Source organism: Heptranchias perlo, chromosome 6 (assembly GCF_035084215.1).
Source record: "Heptranchias perlo isolate sHepPer1 chromosome 6, sHepPer1.hap1, whole genome shotgun sequence".
Lineage (NCBI taxonomy): Eukaryota > Metazoa > Chordata > Chondrichthyes > Hexanchiformes > Hexanchidae > Heptranchias > Heptranchias perlo.
This window is the reverse complement of record NC_090330.1, coordinates 28010243-28031569: the sequence shown is the minus strand read 5'-3', so window position 1 is coordinate 28031569 and position 21327 is coordinate 28010243. Positions and strand designations below refer to the sequence as shown.

Here is a 21327-nt window from a genome sequence, read left to right as displayed (position 1 = left end):
AGAGTTTTCTTTTTAATCCCAATTCCCCATCCTTTGTGTGTTATGTTATGTGTTAATTTCTTTAATTCCCAAGTATCTATCTCCCTTTTATACGTTGATTGATTTTGCATTTGCCTTCTGGGCAGTGCACTGCACGTTCTCACAACCCTTTGTTGCAAAGCATTTTCCTGCAATCACATTTAGTTCCGACTTTAAAGATTGTGTCCCCTTGTTCTGGATTCCCCGATTAGTGGAAGGAGTTGGTCTCCATCTACCTTCAATTCTCCATTATTTTAAATACCTTGATCTCATCATTTATAGTAAATATAAACCAAACCGTACCCAGTCTCATCCCAAGTATTATCCTGGTGAACTGTTGCTCGACTTCCTTCAAAGCCCATAATCCTCCCTAAGGTGAGGAGCCCAAAACCTAACAATACTCCATATGAGGTGTGGCCTGCTCTTTCATAGCTGCAGTTGTACTTCATTACTTTAATATTTTATACCTCTTGTGATGAAGTCCAGTAACTTATTAACTATTTTGATTGCTTTTTGTATCTGTGAGCTAACATTTAATTACTTATGTGCTCCAGCCCCTAAATCCCATTAACTAGTTCCTCCCCCCTGTTTGGACTATATTCCTATATGCTGCTCTTATAGCTAAATTGTTTGGGGATTATTAAAGTCATCATTTTACCAATTTACAGTATAAATTCCAGGATTTTTTCAGATTGATAAAGAATCAATTCTTGTCCTTTTTTTTTACTAAAACACCTTGAATTCTCCCTTGTCCTTTCACTGAAAATCAGGTCCAAAGATTTGCATCCATGACATCAGCATGTACAAATGAAGTGATGTATGGATGCAAATGTGTGATGACTTCATGAATGCAATTTGCTTGAATTTTAGGAACCAATTTTCAATGCCAAGTTCTTTCAATGGAAAACAATTGAAACATATTAGAATCATAGAAAATTTCCGGCATAGAAGGAGGCCATTTGGCCCATCATGTCCGCGACGGCTGAGAAACGAGCCACCCAGCAAGTTCAGATTTCAGAGTTATACAAGAGTCAGGCTTGTCCTGTATGTGATTCTTTCCCTTGCTCCGTCATTAACTGCGTGCACTAAAAGTGAATGAAAATTTTAAAATAAAAAAAAACTCGCTGTTCATTAGATCACTTTCTAATTCTTTATTGGTAGTTATTCCCTCTACATGGTGAAATTATTTGAACATTTTGGACTGTGGCAATGCAAGCTGCAAACGCCATTTAAATAACTGTGACTATTTCCTGTCATGTTACAAATCAAAATTAACTTTTAATGATTTTCCCTGAATTTACTTAGGATCTTTGGGTTCAAATTTAATCCCCCAATTTTCAATGCTAAAATAGAACCTGAAAAACCTGAGCTTGATTCATAATTCAATGGACTGACTTTCCTCTGTATCGGAACCAATTAATTGGGAACATTAGACTTTTTCCCCCCAAGAGTTAACTTGCATGGTTTTGTGAGGTCAACTCAGTTAAAATGACTTATGAACTCCCTGCCTAGATCGGGTCTGGTACAGGGAACTTGAATATTGCAAGGTTAGGATTTCCTGTTCAGCAGCAACTTTTAAAGGCCGCTTATGGTTTTGCATAGCAACAATTTTTATCTATGAGAGCCTTTATTCCATTTTCAATAAACGAACAAAGAAAAGGTAAAACAAGGCAGTCACACGACCCTATATCAGATACTGCACTAGAGGTACTTCTGCAGCAAATGCAACAAAAGAGGGTTGCCTTCTTTACATACGAACACAAGGTGCAGGAGTAGGCCATACGGCCCATCAAGCCTGCTCCGCCATTCAATAAGATCATGGCTGATCCTCTACCTCAACTCCACTTTCCTGCCCAATCCCCATATCCCTTGATTCCCCTAGAGTTCAAAAATCTATCTCTCAGCCTTGAACATATTCAGTGACTCAACATCCACAGCCCTCTGGGGTAGAGAATGCCAAAGATTCACAACTCTCTCTGTGAAGAAATTCCTCCTCATCTCCGTCTTAAATGGCCAACCCCTTATCCTGAGACTATGCCCCCTAGCTCTAGGCTCTCCAGCAAGGGGAGCAACCTCTAAGCATCTAACCAGTCAAGCTCCCTCAGAGCTACGGGCCAAATGCGGGAAAGTGGGATTAGGCTGGGTGGCTCGTTTCTCAGCCGTCGCGGACACGATGGGCCAAATGGCCTCCTTCTATGCCGGAAATTTTCTATGATTCTAATATGTTTCAATTGGATCACCTCTCATTCTTCTAAACTCTAGAAAATAAAGGCCCATTCTACACAATCTCTCCCCACAGGACAACCCTCTCATCCCAGGAATTAATCTGGTGAACCTTCGTTGCACTGCCTATAAGGCAAGTATATCCTTCCTTAGATAATGAGACCAAAACTGTACACAGTACTTCAGGCGCGATCTCACCAAAGCCCTGTATTGTAGTAAGGCTTCCTTACTCTTGTACTCCAACCCTACTTGTAATAAAGGCCAACATGCCAAAGAAGTGATGGCGGAAACGGTAAACGCTTTTTCTGAAATGCAAAGGTCAAGGAGCAAATGCGCAGGGAATTGGCAGTTGCAAGAAGACTGCCAGAGTACAGTATTTGCCTGCCTAAAGCATATGGGCAGAGTATGCATGCCACAAAAAATTTACTCTCGTGGTTCAAGGACTGATGCTGCATTCAAAAATACCAGGATAATCAAGGCAGGTAGATGGAGTTAAGATACAGATCAGCCATGATCTAACTGAATGGCAGAACAGGTTTGAGGGGCTGAATGCCCTACCCCTGTTCCTATGTTCCTAACCTTTCAGCTGTTTCACAGATATTTTACAGTTCACGCAGAAAGTTGTTCCCATGAAGCAAGCTTCCAACAAAAGATAGGTTCATAATACATCTTCATTATCGGACACACAAGTTATGAAGCAGGGTGGGCATTTGGGTGCAATCTATAATGCCCTGCACTTTAGGAAAAACTAGCACCTGGAAAAGTGTAATGCTCTCTCGTGTTTCTGGTGGGAAAGTGATAGAAGAGTTCACCCTGAGAAACAATGCATCTTCTGGGAGCATGTTGTCCGGACAAGGCATAACTCTGTGACTGCCTCCTTGGTAGTTTATGGAGCAAGGATAGATCTTCTCCAACATACCCAGATAGCTATGCCTCGGTTTACAGACAGAGCACCTTGGGTAAGGGCAACCTGCTTTTAGAGTAAGCCAGTCGACCCATGATTGCTCCTCAGCTACATTCTTTTACATCAAAAGCATCACTGCTGTTAATTAAATCAAGGAAATAAGCCAGCTTTGATTAAAAAAGGAGAGAAATTTAAGTCAATGAAAAGCAATTCACACCGTAACAACTTACCAATAAAACACACACACATATTAACTATAGATCCCGATTGCTTGGAAGGAAGACTATTTTCAGGGAATAACAAGGCATTCAGTGAGAATTCTTCTTCATTCTCTGGTAAAACTTCTGCTTGGGATTCACTAGTGCTGGCTGATTCAGTCATATCTGCATCATCAGATGTGTTTGCCATTTGATATGTTGCATTACAAAATTGGTCAGGCTGGTATCTGCAAAGAAGAATCAGTCATATTATTATTCTTTTCAAAAGTCATAAGTGGACAATGTGCTAACCACATACAAAAATATTTCATTTTTAAAATCAACTAACTGAACTCAAATTGAAGTGGCCCATCAGCAACTTACTAGTGTAGCACAGAGTCATTAAAATCAGGAAGGGTCCTGGTCTGTGCTGAGTCAGGTTATCTCAGCCAGGATAGCAGTGAGGACACTGCAATGGCCTTAATGTCCCCCATGTTAAGGGGGACAAAATAGGTAGGGTTTCTGCTCCTAATTGCTATCTGGTGACCCTTGCTGGAAAGTGTGCTATCAGGTAAGGGTAGAATCAAGTTCAGTTGCAATGTCCCCGTCCCCCCAACACAACAGTTAAATACCCCAGCAAAGCTCACTGTCTGATATTAAACATGAAAAATAGTCACTTGGACAAAGTGCCTAAGATTTCTGCCAGCCGTGGATTCGTAGCCCAACATGAGCCACAGTCTTCAGGACAGCACAGAAGCGGGGGGGGGGGCGGGGAATGGAAAAGCTAATGTGAAACACTACAAATTATTGGTCCCTGAAGAAACATACACAATTACCTGAGCACCAGAACACAAGCAGCCACCAGTGAATAGGCAAGAAGGGTTCCAATTGACATAAGATCCACAAGGTCCTTGAGGTCAAATAAGAATGCCATGATAGCTGTAGTAAAAGAGTAACGTAATTCTAAATTTCTACATAAAGATCAATAATTTTAAACAAAATATAAATACGGAAGAGAATTAGTGCAGCATTTTAGTACACCATAGGCACGGTTTTCCCATTGGTGAGTTAACCATCTGCCATCTAATTTGACCCTGAGTGTCAGCAGTACTACTAATTGTAGTTATTAGCAGTAGTACAAGTTGACTTTATCTTAGTCACATAGCTAAGTCCTACTGTTTTAGGCAGCTCTTGCTGAGAAATAAGGATTCAGGTAATCAAGTTACATTGTACACTATCAAAATAAAAAATGTTTGAACGATCATAATGAATAAAGTTTACAGGGTATAACTTTAAACTCGCAAGTAATAAATTTGCTTTATCAATAGAAAATCATTAAGTTTGACAATATCTGCAGCAAGAACTCCTCTGCTCGCCACCATTAGGAAATCTGTGCTCAACAATTCTTTCCTTTTTTTAATTAAACCACAGCAATTACTGTAGCAGGAATTCAGCAGCACTAAACTTAGTAACAAGAAATAAATGCTTGCATTTATATAGCGCCTTATGTCATTGGAACATTTCAAAGCTTCACACAGTGAATTACTCTTTTGGATTGCAGTGACTTATTATGTAGACGACCAAAGCCGCCGTTCTGCACCAGCAACATCCCATAAAAAGCAATGAGAGAAATGACCAGTTTTTTTTGATGGAGTTGGTTGAGGGAGGAATGTTGGCCAGGCTACCAGAAGAGTTCTCTGCTCTTCATTGAACAGTGCCCTTGGGTATTTAACATCTATCTGAAGAGGTAGATGCAACCTTGGTTTAGCACCTCATCTGAAGAATGTAGCCCAATTTTCCAAAAAGACGTGCATATATTGATTATAAAACAAAAACATCAATTAGTACTACATTTGAAAAACTGCATTGCACCCAGGTGGGTATTAGAACTTGTGCCTTAAACACACAAGCAAATCCCGATTGGTTGAGCAGAATCCTTACCAGCAACACATACAACTGAGCCACAAAGATTACGATTTGCAAACTACATTATTACACAAAGGAAGGAGAATGCTCATTATTAATATGCATGAAAGAACAATGCCTCATATATGCGGAACTTGCTACCACATGGAGTAGTTGAGGCAAATAGCGTAGATGCATTTAAGGGGAAGCTAGATATGCCAGATGAGGGATAAAGGAATAGAAGGGAATGCTGATAGGGTTAGATGAAGTAGGGTGGGATGAGGCTCGTGTGGAGCATAAACACCGGCATAGACCAGTTGGGACGAATGGCCTGTTTCTGTGTTGCTAATTCAATGTAATTTACAGTGTTCTATGTAATCACTGTAATTTTAGAATTAAATCTGTTGTAAGATGAACTAGAGTCACATCCAGTTCAGCATCTGCCTCCCAAACAGATGACTGGTAACTAACAAGTACAAAAGAATCCCAGTCCCCTGTTCAGCAGCAAATTTCAACTGGTCAGACTGCTAGTGCGGAAATCCAGTCTGACCAGGTCACCAATTCGAAATGTTCCTATAGATACCTTCTAAAAAGAGAGGCGTTAACCATTATTGTGGGGTCATCCATAGTGTAAATTGTTCAGCCTTTCCTGCTAAAGGATGCTGCCTGATAGCGAGCAGTTCATGTGGGAAGATGGAACTGGGAAAATGTGAACATGAATAGTATGTTGGCTTCATTCATCATTCTAGAAAAGTCTTGTTTATAAAGTTTATTTGCTTGGTACTCACGCAGGTTAGATATGCAGTCAGAGTGCAAGGTTATTGGCTCAAGAGGTAGGTAGCACACTGCAGCCCACGACTTACAGCTTATGTTAAAAGCTTACCAGAAAGAACCCCGGCTGCAATAGTTGAAACTATTGGGGCTTTTCTCTCACTCACTCTGGACAGAAATCTGAATAGCAGACCATCCCGTGCCATTGCAAACATGATTCTTGGCAATGGAAACATTGAACCTAATAGGCTGCAAGGGAGAAGTCAATTGTATAACTCAAGTGATTTTGATTAGACAGGGAAAGTAAACATATGGATACCAAAAGGTGAGCACCAGGCCTCTGACATAATAAAACCACAATTGAATTTGAGACTAGTAACAGAATTTCTTCTTTCCTTTGCAACAATTCTAACAATATTACACTTTTACAATTTATATTTTAGCTCATTCAAAAAATAATCCAAATTAGGATGTGCTCTGTGACTGGCATAATGAAATGGGCGAGTGGTGAAGTGCAAGCTCACGCATGCAGTCAGCCACTATGCAATGCTGCTGAGCTTGGCATCGCTCCACAGTAGCGCATCTAAGTAGGATCAGGCGTTTCTTCACAGTGGGTAGAGGGAGGATTTGTAGGGCAAGTGGTCAATGGTAACTTCATGCAACCCTAATAACTGGCTCCAAAGCCGTGTTGGTGGAGGCCAGAGAACAAAACCGTCGCCTTTCTCCAGTTAAACCCGGCAGACGACAAAGGGAAAGGAAAAAAATTACCGGGCAACATATCTTTAAAAAGACAAGTTGTAACTTAAGAACATTTTGAAAAGTTAACAGAAATAGTTTTATCATGTGACAGCATTGAGAAACTGCAAGGGTTTTTCAGTACTCAAAGGATTGAAAGAAAGATAAAAATTTGCAACTAGAAATTAAAAACTGGAAAAAAAGCTCCAAGATCTAGGTTTAAATCAGAGGCCACGGGACTACATATTTGGCAGAATACATGTACCTTCCCTGTTATTTTGTTTTGTAAGTCACTGTCCCTTACCTGCTACAACCCCCGAGACTATAGTAGCAATAAGTGGTGTTTTAGTCCTTTCGTTGATTCTGGCCAACACTCTAAACAGCAGTCCATCCTCTGCCATAGCATAAATTACTCTCGGCATTGGAAATATGGAACCAAGAAGACTAATAGAAAAAGACAGTCCATCCTATGTTAATATTGTACAATCAAACCCACAAGCACAGTTAATTGCAAATAGACATCCATGAAACAGCCACCTTTTTCATTAAAGGCAATAAGAAATTTGTTACAATATGATTAAAGATGGTCAAACATGCTGAAAAATATTTTGCTGGTCAGAAACCATGGTGTGGGGGTGTGTGGGGGCGGGGGGGAAAGAGGAGAAGGGGTCATTTTTAAGAAACATGGCGATGCACGATTGTTTGCAAATTCTAAAACTGTTATATCTAACCTAGTACTATCCTTTCTTCAAATAAAATTTGATGTTTAGAGACTGGAAATGCTGCAGATTCCTTAATTTCTCATAAAAAAACAACCATCCACAAGCCAACCATAGTGGTATAAATCTTGAATCAAGCCTATTTGTGACCTCCAATTCAGCATGTGGGAACAGAGGAAAGTTACCCAATTTCAATATTGTCAGTGCTCACCTGCCAAAGAGGCCGGAATATGCAGCCTTGCTGCTTGGGCCTGGGGTGAGGGAACTGACCTGACCACTGTCCTTGACTTGAATCCCCATAGTCTGCTCCAAAACCACCACGGAGATGAAAGCCGACAGGCTCGGCCTGAAAGGCCACAGGGGCCCCGTCATAAGGCTGGGACCTGACATGTCTGGGTCCTCACCTATTTTCTGGTCCTTCTACTCTCGCTGGACATATGGCAAGAATAAGCTGGAAGGGTCAAGGAATTTCGGTCCCAGTGTAAAGTATATATTTTATCAGTCATCAAAAAGTGACTAACATCTTGACAACCTTCTCGGCCACTGGTAGTATGTGGCAATTTTACGAATCCAATTCACCTACAACGCACCAAATCCATTGCATCTATATATATGGTCAGGTATAACACTTTGACTGCACCGAAGTCTGTTGAAAAGAGCTCATTCATGATTTTCCACAGCATTTGTGAGAAGTGTAGTTGAATAGTTGGAGTAACCGTTGAAAATTAATTGCAACAACTGAGTTTATTTGCCAGATTTCTAAATATTAGGTTTGACAATTTGTCGTTTGGGTGGGATAATTTGAAGAAGGACGGCCCTGAAAAAGACTTCAGGAAAACTTGAAAGGGTTAGTAGAATGGGCAGACACAATTTAATGTGGATAAATGTTAAGTAATACATTTTCAGAGAAAACCCAAGGACCAGGTATTTCCTTGGAGTTGCTTCTGGCAAAATTATGCTAGCAGAGCAGGAGCAGCTCCGAGGAAATTCAGGACTGAAGAGTAGAAGTATGGACTTAATGGAAAGATATTGAAGGATATGGATGAACAAAATGACCAAGGTGTTCAAATGCATAATTCCCTGAAACTACAAGTGTAGTTGATCAAGCCATAAAAAAGGTCAGTAGAATTTTGGGTCTTGTAAATAAGGATGTAGTGTACAAAAGTAAAGTAATGTTGAATTTAAACAAAACATTGGTTAGACCAGTTAGTGCATCCCATTATAGAAAAGACATTAAAGCCAGAGTACAACGAAGATTGACCATCAGGAAGATGCCAGTGATGCAAAACTATTGTTATAAGTAGAGACTTGAGACACTGGGAGTATTTTCATAGGAGCAGAGAAGACCAAGGAGGAGATTTAATACAGGTTTTTAAAATTATGAAAAATTTTGCTAAAGTGAATAAGGTAAAACTACTGCCTCTGTTTGGGGGAGGAGATAGGAGAGTGGAGAGAGGAGGAGAAGGAGAGAAGAGGAGACAAGAAGGGGAGAGGGGAAAAGTGGGAATAGAGGAGGGCAGAGGGGAGAAAAGAAAAGGAGTAGAGGGAGGAAAGACAATGAAGAAAAAGAGAGGCGAGTGAAGAGAAGGCTCTTTTTCACCCCCGGGGAGAGAGTGGCATCGAACGGGGACAGAATTATGGCACAGTGCAAAGGCGTTTGCGACAAGTGATTTCTGACTGCAGGAAAGGGAAAGTCCAACATTCATCTGCGCAGCCTAGGGTTTATTAATACTTTTAACATCCTGGTATCTTCAATCTATATACAGTGAAAATTTTTGGCTGATTTTCTGACAGGTGTAGAGCTTCTTTCAAATTTCAGCATTGTGCAGTTGTGTGCTTTCAGGTCTCGTTATGCAATATCTCCTGAGAAGTCTATTCAAAGTTGACAAGTGTTGATTTTCCCCGTGTTTTGCTGATTGGTTCACGTCTCCATCTTTTCAAATAATATATTTGTCTCCAGGTGCCTTTTAGCTCGTATCCTTTTCATGTCAAAGATCCTGAAAACTTCTCTCTGTGCTCATCAAAAAAAAAACTGTAAAAAAAAATCTATTTCTTCTGTGTGGTTCCAAAGATGGATTTCTCTCTTATGTTTTAGATAGCCCAGTCACATCATGTTATGTCACATAACATTATACTCTCAGAGCCACTTACAGGCATAAGAGCTTTAGATTGTTGCCACCATGCAGCGTTTTAAGTATACAAGAAATGGATTGTTCCTGAGGAACTCGAGCACATGTATACTGAACATAGCAATTAGTGAAGGAATTCAGTCCCTCATTAGAATAGCAAAGCTATACCTAGAATTTACATGCCAAAAGATTTGAGACAGTAAAATACATTTCTGTTCCTTACACCTTCTGAATCTAATTCTACACCATTTGTGGGCCATTAACAGCTGTAAACTAAATTAATGGAAATCTAAATTGCTACTGTACACTGCAATTTAGTGAACTGATAGATTAAAAAACTCTAATTCTAGTAAAATTACACAGACCTGGCAGATAACTACAATTGGAGGTGGTAACATATCAGAGCCAGAAGCAGCTCGGTCAATAGCGTCTCCTTTCTTATAATGATATAAGCATGTGATAATTGCCTTGACACGACTTCCAGAACAGTAATACTATACATTTACATCGATGGAGGTGACAGCAGTGCTACTATACTGGAGCATGCAAAACATTCAGATTATTAATACATTGCTATAGGTGCAAAAAATCTAGCTGAAATTTTAAAGCAGCTATTTTAACTTGTGTATTAATGCTTTCAATCACAATGGCCTAGCAATTCGATGGCACTGTGCCCGTTTTACAGGTGTAAAGCGGGAGCCAAAGCGTCCAATATCGCGGGTGGCATGCGTGCACACATTGAGCTGAAGTGCGCCGCCTGGCATATTGGTCATAGGCATCAAGAGCTGTCCAAGGCCCTGATTAGCATATGCAAATAAGGGGCCTAACACCAGTTTGCTGCCTCCTTTACCAAATTGTTTTTTCCTGAACACAGCCATGCCAGGCAAACGTGGTCTACATCATAGAATCGTACTGCACAGAAGGAGGCCATTCGGCCCATCGTGCTTGTGTCGGCTCTCTGAAAGAGCCATCAATCAGTCCCACTCCCCTGCTCCTTCCCCAGAGCCCTGCAATTTTTTCCTTTTTCTGTAGAGATCCAATTCCCTTTTGAAAGTTATTATTGAATCTGCTTCCACTGCCCTTTCAAGCAGTGCATTCCAGATCATAACAACTCGCTGCGTAAAAAGAAAAATTCTCATCTCGCCTCTAGCTTTTTTGCTAATTATTTTAAATCTGCGTCCTCTGGTTACCGGCCCTCCTGTCAGTGGAAACAGTTTCTCCATATGAACTCTTATCAAAACACCTCATAATTTTGAACACCTCTATTAAATCTCCCCTTAACCTTCTCTGATCTAAGGAGAACAATCCCAGCTTCTCTAATCTCTCCACATAACTGAAGTCCTACATTCATGATAACATTCGGGTAAATCTCCTCTGTCAATGGCCTTAACGTCCTTTCTACAGTGTGGTGCCCAGAATTGTACACAATACTCTAGGTGAGGTCTAACCAACGATTTCTAAAGGTTCAGTATAACTTCTTTGCTTTTGTAGTCTAATCCTCTATTTATGACACCAACATAAAAACATAAGAAACAGGAGCAGGAGTAGGTCATAAGAGCCTGCACCGCCATTCAATAAGATCATGGCTGATCTTCCAAGGATCCCATATGCTTTTTTTTTTAAAAACAGCTTTATCAACTTGCCCTGCCACCTTCAAAGATTTGTGTATGTGAACCCCCAGGTCTCTCTGTTCCTGCACCCCCCACCCTTAAAATTGTACCATTTTTTTTATACTGCCTCTCGTCATTTTTCCTTCCAAAAAGCATCACGTTACATGCAACTGGACCAGTAATCCAGAGGTCTGGACTAATAATCCAGAAAATGTGAGTTAAAATCTCACCATTCAAAATCGGGAAATAACATTTTAAAACTAGTATCAGTAAAAGTGACCACGATGCTGTCAGACTGTTATAAAAACCCACCTGGTTCACTAATGTACTTTAGGAAAAGAAACCTGCCGTCCTTACCCGGTCTGGCCTATATGTGACTTCCTACCCCAAAGTGGTTGAGTCTCAACTGCCACTCAGTTGTATCAAACTGCTACAACCCCACCACCTTCTCAGGGCAACTAAGGATGGATAATAAATGCCTGCCTTGTCGGCAACTAGCAGGGTAGATAAAGGGGAACCAGTGGATGTAGTATATTTGGATTTTCAAAAGGCATTCAATAAGGTGCCACATAAAAGGTTGTTACACAAGATTAGGGCTCATGGAGTTGGCGGTAACATATTAGCATGGACAGAGAATTGGTTAACGGACAGAAAACAGAAGGTAGGGATAAACGGGTTGTTTTCAGGTTGGCAGGCTGTAACTAGTGGGGTACTGCAAGGATCAGTGCTTGGGCCTCAGCTATTTACAATCTATATTAATGACTTGGATGAAGGGACCGAGTGTAATATATCCAAGTTTGCTGACGATACAAAGCTAGGTGGGAAAGTAAGCAGTGAGGAGGATACAAAGAGTCTGCAAAGGGATATAGACAGGTAAGTGAGTGGGCAAGAAGGTGGCAGATGATGTATAATGTGGGGAAATGTGAGGTTATTCACTTTGGTAGGAAGAATAGAAAAACAGAATATTTTTTAAATGGTGAGAAAATATTTAATGTTCAGAGAGACTTGGGTGTCCTCGTACAAAAAAACACAAAGAGTTAGCATGCAGGTACTGCAAGCAATTAGGAAAGCAAATGGAATGTTGGCCTTTATTGCAAGGGGGTTGGACTACAAGAATAAGGAAGTCTTACTACAATTGTACAGGGCTTTGGTGAGACCACACCTGAAGTACTGCGTACAGTTTTGATCTCCTTATCTAAGGAAGGATATACTTGCCTTGGGGTGGTGCAGCGAAGGTTCACTAGATTAATTCCTGGGATGAAAGGGTTGTCCTATGAAGAGAGATTGAGTAGAATGGGCCTATACTCTCTGGATTTTAGAAGAATGAGAGGTATATGAGAGGTAATGAAACATATAAGATTATGAGGGGGCTTGACAGGGTAGAGGCTGAGAGGTTGTTTCCCATGGCTGGAGAGTCTAGAACTAGGGGGCATAGTCTCAGGATAAGGGGTCGGCCATTTAAGACTGAGATGAGGAGGAATTTCTTCACTCAGGGGGTTGTGAATCTTTGGCATTCTCTACCCCAGAGGGCTATGGATGCTGAGTCGTTGAATATATTCAAGGCTGAGAGACAGATTTCTGGACTCTAGGGGAATCAAGGGATACGGGGATCGGGCAGGAAAATGGAATGGAGGTCGAAGATCAGCCATGATCTGACTGAATGATGGAGTAGGCTCGCGGGGTCATGTGGCCTTCTCCTGCTCCTATTTCTTATGTTCTTGCTCAAGAATTTATACAATTCCTCACTCATTGCAATACATCTGTTCAAAAATTTGAAAATTTGTGAAGACGTTTTTGAAATAGCAGCATCACTAATACTCCTACTAACTATGGGTCAAAAAGTAAATAGTAATGCAAACTAAGTAATAAATTCAAAATATACAATCCTCCAAGTCAATTATTACACTCTACACACCATCATAAAATGTTTTGGTTTAACTAAACAGTAATAAGTATTGTAATTAACCACTGATTTTTAAAAGGTTAGAATATTGGATTTTCGAGGATCTGTAAAACAAGGTATAATGGCGATTCCATACAAAACTTTAGTAAGACCACAGTTGGAGTACTGAGTACAGTTTTGGGCTTATAGAAAAGATGTTGTTGCAACAGAGGGGATACAGCACAGATTCACTACGATGCCACTTGTAATACAACTATGAAGAAAGACTTGAAAAAGTGGAGCTGTTTTCATTAGAATAGATTACGAGGTGACTTGATACAGGTGTTTAAAATTATGAAGGGATGGGACAGAGTAGATCGAGAGATACCGTTTTCAGTGGTTGAGGGGTGTAGAATGAGGGAACACAGATGTAAGATTAAATCGGAGAGATTTAGGACGGAGAGCAGGTGAAACTTTTTCCACTGAGGGTTGTGAGGCTGTGGAATGCACTACCAGAGTTAGTAACCGAAGCAGAGACCATGTCAACATTTAAGAACTGGTTAGATAGGTGGTTGAAGGAAATGTGAAATAAGGGATTGGGAATAGTGTGGGCACATGGGATTAGGATTACTGCTTGTGTGGAGAATGAACACCAACACAGCCTGGTCGGGTTAAATGGCCAGTTTCCGTGTTAGTATTTCGATGTAACAAGCTTATTGCTGCAAGATCAAAAAATGGTGTACAAAAATAAAAGGCTGATTTTCCTAATGTGCAGTCTTGATGAGGCGCCTCATCCACTGGGAGCACATAGCAAGAAATTGCAGACATGCTCTGTTATGGAAGGAAGATCATGCAAAGCCTGTCTGCAATTTCCTGACGTGATCCTAGCAGATGAGGATCTACACTGGAATCATAAAAGACAAATTGGTCCCAAAGTATCAACACTGCAAATACATTCCCTATGAACCTTTTCAAGGCAGGTTTGAAAGGGAGCTATTTTATGATATATGGAGCACACAATAGCAGAACTACAATAGTTGGAGGCATATAGTGGGCTGGGTGCAGTGACTCGAAGACATCACTCTTCATGCACCACATGCGCTCCACTGAACTGACTGCGCACCATAATGCATTAATTACAGTGTAAAGTCAGCTCATTCAAATAAATTTTTTAAATGGTTCCAACGTGCAGTGCCTGGCGCAGAAGATGCACAGGGGTCAGAGGAGGGAAATGTACCACGACCATCTCTAAGTGTTGCAGCCCATCCTTAAAGGGGAACTATCTGCAAATGTAAAAAATGGCAGAAGGCACAGAGGCCACCATTCAAGATGTTGATTTGAAAATACTTCTGCGGGAGGTGTTGGAGCACAGAGTGCATCTTTTTGGAGGGAGGGGCACCCTCCAACAAAAAATACTACTGGAGTAGCATGATTAAGGGGGAAGAGAGTGAATTAATGCTCAGCTAACGTCCAAATCCAGGAACAGACGAGCAAGGAATTTGCAGGGCAGTGCAAGATTGTCACGGTGCCTACACTATGTATAATGTAACAGCATTGTCTTACAAGGTATTTTAATAGCACTCTAATGTAAGCATGATACAGAGAGACAATGCCCTGCTCTCTAGCAACAAATGGCCTGCTCACAGAGATTTTTGGTCACACTGAGGAAGTGCTCAGCAGAAAGGCAATTGCTGGAGTTTGCACAGATGATCAAGATGTCTCTCAGGGCAACAGCACATCCCTAACACCCAGCCATCCCATTCAAATCAGCACAGGTAAGTCTCACTGCATATAGGAGCAGACAGCCATCACATCAACACCTATGGCACCTGTCACTGCAGGGCTATCTACAGACCCAACATGAGGAGATGTTGGGCCATCTCCATTCATAGAGGCAGCCAGTGACATGCAGCAACCATCCACCTCTGCTGGGGAAACAATTAAAAGGAGCAGTCCTAACGCAGAGATCAGTGCATTTAATCTACCGCTTGCACAATCTTCCATTTGTTAAAACTAATGTTGAAAATCATACCAGCCACAAATTAAATACGCCAACCTCCTTGCTGAAATTCCTGATATGCACTCCAGTCGTGCTGGAAAAATTTGTAAAATTTACTTTAAAGATTATTTCTAACGTTTCCTGCTGGAATGTGAGACTGGGGTGGAAGGAGAGGGAAGCTCAATCCAATTAAAGAACTTGACAGTGCTTTGCGCTGTAATCAGCTTTCCATCCTCTATTCCAGCATTAAACATGTTGGAGCATTTATTAACCATATAAATCATACTGTATATTCTAAATCACAGAGAGGAAACAAAAATTCATTATTTTGATTACAACAAATGTCTCTTGACATAATGGCCCCAATGACATTACAAACAGTTTAACTGATTTCAGAATTAACTGCCCGAATTTTTGATTTAATATCTAAATAAGGCTATAGAATCTATAATGAAGAACTGTAGAGTGGTAGTGAAAGAATACGTGATTCCTTATATTCCTCATCCATAAATTTACTATTCTGCTGTTCCCTTTTGTAAATCACCCATGTATACAATGTTTATTTGTTCTTTCATGTTCAACTTAAAAATGTTGCGTGCATTCTAAAAATCTAGTATGAAAAATTCTACGTTTTCTAAAAAAATGTTTTTTTCCCCTCCTTTTGCAGCCATGCAAGTAAAGATTGGATTGGAAGAAGAGGGTCACATTATACCTGGTGGATAGGGCACAGAGTGATCCAACTGCCACAGCATATTTTGCCCCATCCCATCCGACATACTTAAAAGCAACTGGCAACGGGCTGTTCTTGTCCAGTAAATAATAAGGCATCATCAACGTGAGGGCTGCAGACACTCCAAAATAGGCAACAAAACAGATCAAAAGGGAAGCAACAATTCCAAATGGAATGGCTCTCTGGGGATTTTTCACTTCCTCGCCTGAAAAATAAACAGTAAAGAGTGGAACACTGAAAGAATTCAGAACATAATATGTTAGATTACTCATCTTTGGTGCGGTATTCCTTATTGAATAGAGTTTAACATCCATATACAAATTAAAAAGGCAGTCCATCTAAATAGTATAAAACCTTTGAGATGCTACCTTTTTTTTCCCCCTTCCAATTTCCTCTCCTCCCTTCCTGATACTACTGACTTATCCTGGGTTAAATTCAGTTCCCTCAGGGGCTGACAACGTCTTGGACTTCATCCAAGTAGTTATTCATCATGTGTAACCCCAGGTTACGAGAGCGATCGATAGTGGAGAGCGGGAGACATCAGAGCCAACCCTGATCCTATTCTGAACTGACTTGACATCCACAAACATGCACTTTCCAACAGGCATCACTGGACAGTAGAATCAAAAGCAGGATCGTATCTAACATCTGTAGTCAAGAAATACTCGAAAGCATCTTACAGGATACTATCAATGTTCATCGAGAGAGTGTAGAGTCCACACGGAGTAGTCGGTATAGTTTTAAAGGAAAAGGACATGCTTCGTGAATCGATTTCTTTAAGGAGGTTGCTAAATTACGGAAGTGGGTTATTTACTAGATGGAACTCTAATATTTTTGTTATGGTACAAATATGCTACAGAAGAACATAAGAAAGCACGGAATGAGAAAGGCTTAACGAGCCTGTTTTTTTTAAAAAACCAAACATGTGCAATCTACCCGACCATGAATTCCGCCCAGCCAACAAGGAAAGCTTCTACTAAGTTTCTCTTCCCTTCCAAAAAAAAAAGTAATCTAGTAGAACGCAAATATTTTATGGGCTAATATATATAGAATTTACCAATAAGTCATTAATCACACCTTTTTGAAAGTTCTTGCAAGCAGCACTGCCATTAGGCAGTTACAAAGCATATTAGATTCAAAATGATATTGCAAACATGGTGGGCGGCCAATCCTCTTTAAATATAGCTCCCTTCTGGGCTTTTGCTTGAAGTACATTACCTCCTGGAAGCACTGAGATTGCTTACTGTTATTCCTATATTTAAAAAGGAAGAAAGAACAAGTCCAGGGAACTATAGGCCAACCAGTTTAACGTCGGTGGTAGGAAAGATAATGGAATCCATACTCAAAGAGTAATAGAGAAACAGCTAGAAACCAAAAATATAATAAAGAATAGTCAGCGTGGATTTCAAAAGGGTAGGTCATGCTTGACCAACTTTATTAAATTCTTTGAAGAAGTTACAGAGTGTAGACAAGGGTAATGTAGTAGATGTAATATGGATTTGCAAAAGGCCTTCGATAAGATATTGCATAGTAGACTCACGACTACGTGGAGTCAGGGGTAAGTAGCAGAATGGATAGCAAGCTGGCTACAAAAACAGAAAACAGAGAGTAGGGGTAAAAAGGTAGTTACTCAATCTGGCAAAAGGTGGGAAGCGATGTTCCACAAGAATCGGTGCTGGGACCACTCTTGTTCACCATATACGTAAACAATTTAGACTCGGGAATTGGAATTACAATTTCAAAATTTGCAGACGACACCAAATTTGGGGGGGGGGTATAGTTAATACTGAGGAGGACTGCGACAAAATACAGGAAGACATTAATAAACTTGCAGAATGGGCATGTAATTGGCAAATAAATTTCAATATAGATAAGTGAGAGGTGGTACATTTTGGTAGGAATAAGGAGGCCACATACTCCTTGGAAAATAAGAGTCTAAATGGGTAGAGGAGTAGCGGGATTTAGGGGTACAGATTCACAAATCACTAAAAAAAAGCAAACCAAACACTGATTTATTTCTAGAGGAAGAGAATTGAAAAGCAGAGAAGTTATGTTAAACTTGTACAGAACCTTGGTTAGATCACACTTGGAGTACTGCGAACAGTTCTGGTCTCCACACTATAAAAAGGATTTGGAGGCACCGAAGAAGGTGCAAAAAAGATTAACTAGGATGATATCAGAACTGAGAGGGTAGACCTATCAAGAAACATTGAATAGGCTGGGGGTCTTTTATCTAGAAAAGACTGAGGGGTGACATGATAGAGGTTTTTACGGTTATGAAAGGGTTTGATGGGGTAGATGTGGAGAAGATATTTCCACTTGTAAGGGAATAGGGGCCATAAATACAAGATACTCACTAACAAATCCAATAGGGAAATCAGGAGAAACTTCTTCACCCAGAGTGTGGTAAGAATATGGAACTCGCTACCACAAGAAGTAGTTGAGGCAACTAGCATAGATGCATTTAAGGAGAAGCTAGATAAACACATGAGAGAGAAGGGAATAGAAGGATATGTTGATAAGGTTAGATGAAGGGTGAGAGGAGGCTTAAGTGGAGCATAAACACCAGTGGCCTGTTTCAGTGCTGTACATTCTTTGTAAGTACTAGATGTTTTATTGGTCGGTTTTAAAGTAGCAGCAGGCTCCTTGGTTCAGTTATTTAATGGAGTTGCAGAGCCTCTACTTAAATGGAACCTGTACTACAAGTCCACTTTAAAAGACAGTCCCTCCCAGCTGCAGCTGGCTCCCTCACCAGGCAACATTCACCCAGGGGCAAAAACTACCACCCAGGGGATGAGTATACCCATCATTGTGCCTTACTGACAACAATGCTTCTAAGTATCATAGATAATTAGATGCTTCTATACCAAAACAGCTGCAGAGAATACATAAGAACAACTCTGTTCCCATGGTAATCAGAGAATTGCAGCTAGTTCAAATAATACACACAGCATACAGACTGGTTTTCAACATGTGTAGCCTGCAGACAAACCTTTCCCTCACCTGTGGTGGCAATACAGTCAAATCCTACAAAGGCGTAGAAGCATGTGGCTGCACCTGAAAGCACTCCTGTAAAACCATAGGGCATGAATCCCCCGACGCCATAACTCCAGCTACTAGCTTCTTTGGTGTCACTACAAAAAAAAATTATAAATTTATTTTTATTGTGAATCCTACTTAATACAATTGCTGTGTATGGCATTTTAAGGTTTAATATAAGCAAAACACATCAAGGTTGCACCACTCAATCCAAAATATCTGGCTTTAGTCATCAATTTAACAAAAAAAATAAGAACATAAGAAATAAGAGCAGGGGTAGGGCCTTATGGCCGTTCGAGCCTGCTCCGCCATTCAATAAGATCATGGCTGATCATCTATCTCAACTCCACTTTCCCGCCCTATCCCCAGAAGTCTTGATTCCCCTAGTGTCCAAAACTTTATCAATCTCGGTCTTGAATATACTCAACGACTGAGCATCCACAGCTCTCTAGCGCGGAGAATTTCAAAGATTCACATCCCTCTGAGTGAAGACATTTTTCCTCATCTTGTTCCTAAAAGGACGATTCCTTATCTTGAGACCATGGCCCCCTAGTTCTAGACCCTCCAAACAGGGGAAACAGCCGTACAGCATCTACCCTGTCAAGCCTCTAGGAATTTTACATGATTCAATGAGATCACCTCTGGTTCTTCTAAACTCGAGAATACAGGCCCATTCTACTCAATCTCTCCTCATAGGACAACCCTCTCATCCCAGGAATCAATCTAGCGAATCTTCGTTGCACCACCTCAAAGGCAAGTATATCCTTCCTTACGTAAGGAGACCAAAACTGTACACAGTACTCCAGGTGTGGTCTCACCAGAGCCCTATATAACTGCAGCAAGACCTCCTTACTCATACTCCAACCCCCTTGCAATAAACACTAATATACCATTTGCCTCCCTAATTGCTTGCTGTACCTGCATATTAACTTTCTGTGATTCATGTACAAGAACACCCAAATCCCTCTGACTATGATGCCAACATTTCTTAGTGTCTCACCTTTTAAATTATCATTGCAATAGGGTGCCAAATTTATATAACAAATGCATACAAAAGGAGTGTAGTTTCCATATATGCCTGAAATGTGATAATCAGTTATACAATCACTCAAATAATCAGATTAGATTGCTGACCACTTCATATTACATGTTACACATCATATCTTCAAGACAGGTGATGGAATAAACCTGGGTAACTACAAATCTTACATCAATAACTGGTAACAAAGGAACAAAGTTGCGTATCTATGAAAATAACCTAAGTGGCAGTCAAAACTGTTACAAGGGAAGAACCTGCCTGATCAACCTTCTTGACTACTTTGAGGTAGTCACATCCCAATTGGAAACCCTTAGGATACAGTGGCCTTGAAAATCCATGATGGGAACCTCGGCCATTGATCCCAACAGAGTTTCCGGTTTTTGGGGGAAGTTCCCTATTTTGGCTGCCAATAGCAAGTACCAGCACAGGTAGGCCTGGAAAGTCTAGCTAAAAAGACTGCTGGGCAAGGGAGGCTGTCGCTCGCTCCCCCACCCCTCGAAACAATTCCTGCTTTGCCCCCAAGAATTCTCTTTTTAAAAAAAAATTCAACCATTTTTTCTTCAATTCCACTTCTCTCCTCGGTGCATAGGTAGTCCTGGTCTAATCAGGTGTATCTCCACTGACTTTACACCAGGTGCCACTGAGGGCTAAAGACACAACAACTCTCAATGTAGGGAGTCCACAACCCTGCTCTTGCAAGGGGCAGGCGGAAGATCTACCACCACAAGGCCAATCGGAATCTGACTATAGTCCAGGACCCAGCGTATCCAGGTCCCGCATAATTTCTGGCGCTTCTGGCAGACTTCCTCTGAAGTTACCGAGTATGCCGATGGGGAGCAGATTTTTGGGGCCAGTTTAAGGCAGCTGGCATCATGTGTGAAAATTGCAGGTGGAGAAAGGAATGACTAAAAAAGAGAGGGAGCAGTGGTTACTGGTTAGGGGAGGGAAGTCAGCCTTGGGAGGGAGGTGTATGTATTGAATCAACTGCTGGAGGGGTAAGTGCCTCAGCACTGACTGTTTCTGATCTACATAAATGACCTGGATTCAAAAACACAAATGATACCAAACAGGAGGGGGGTTGGCAGTAGATTCTGATGAAGAAGTCAGTGAGTTACTGAAGGACCTAGTGCACAGAACTAAAGCAGATGAAATTCAAGGTCTAACACATTCAAGAGAAAAATGAGAGACAGTCATTACAGAGGAACAGAGCAGACAGAATACTGAGCTGTACTGCCAAATCAGTGGAGTGCAAGTCTGAGGCCATCATGGTGAAGCTCTATTGTGCTCCGCTCAAGTTACATCATAAATACTGCATTCAATTCAGGTCATTGGGGCACAAGGAAAACATTCAAAGAGCCAGCACAGGCACGATGAGCCGAATGCCCCCTCCTGTGCTATATCTACTATGATGTTATGATGTGGACAAA

General features: G+C 40.9%; 1 protein-coding gene across 2 annotated transcripts in view; it reads right to left on the bottom strand.

Annotated features, from left to right (window-relative positions):
* The window catches only part of LOC137322853 (high affinity cationic amino acid transporter 1-like), a 95321-nt gene that overhangs the window by 10753 nt on the left and 63241 nt on the right, over nucleotides 1-21327 (bottom strand). Inside the window, exons 5-9 of one of the 2 annotated variants that reach the window (XM_067985992.1) lie at nucleotides 18826-18956; nucleotides 15805-16027; nucleotides 7058-7197; nucleotides 4179-4281; nucleotides 3376-3590 (exon numbers count right to left, since the gene is read on the bottom strand). In XM_067985992.1, coding sequence (XP_067842093.1) covers nucleotides 3376-3590; nucleotides 4179-4281; nucleotides 7058-7197; nucleotides 15805-16027; nucleotides 18826-18956 — 812 coding nt within the window. Of the gene's footprint in view, nucleotides 1-3375; nucleotides 3591-4178; nucleotides 4282-6130; nucleotides 6268-7057; nucleotides 7198-15804; nucleotides 16028-18825; nucleotides 18957-21327 lie in introns of both variants that reach the window. The other variant, XM_067985993.1, reaches the window with a different exon arrangement.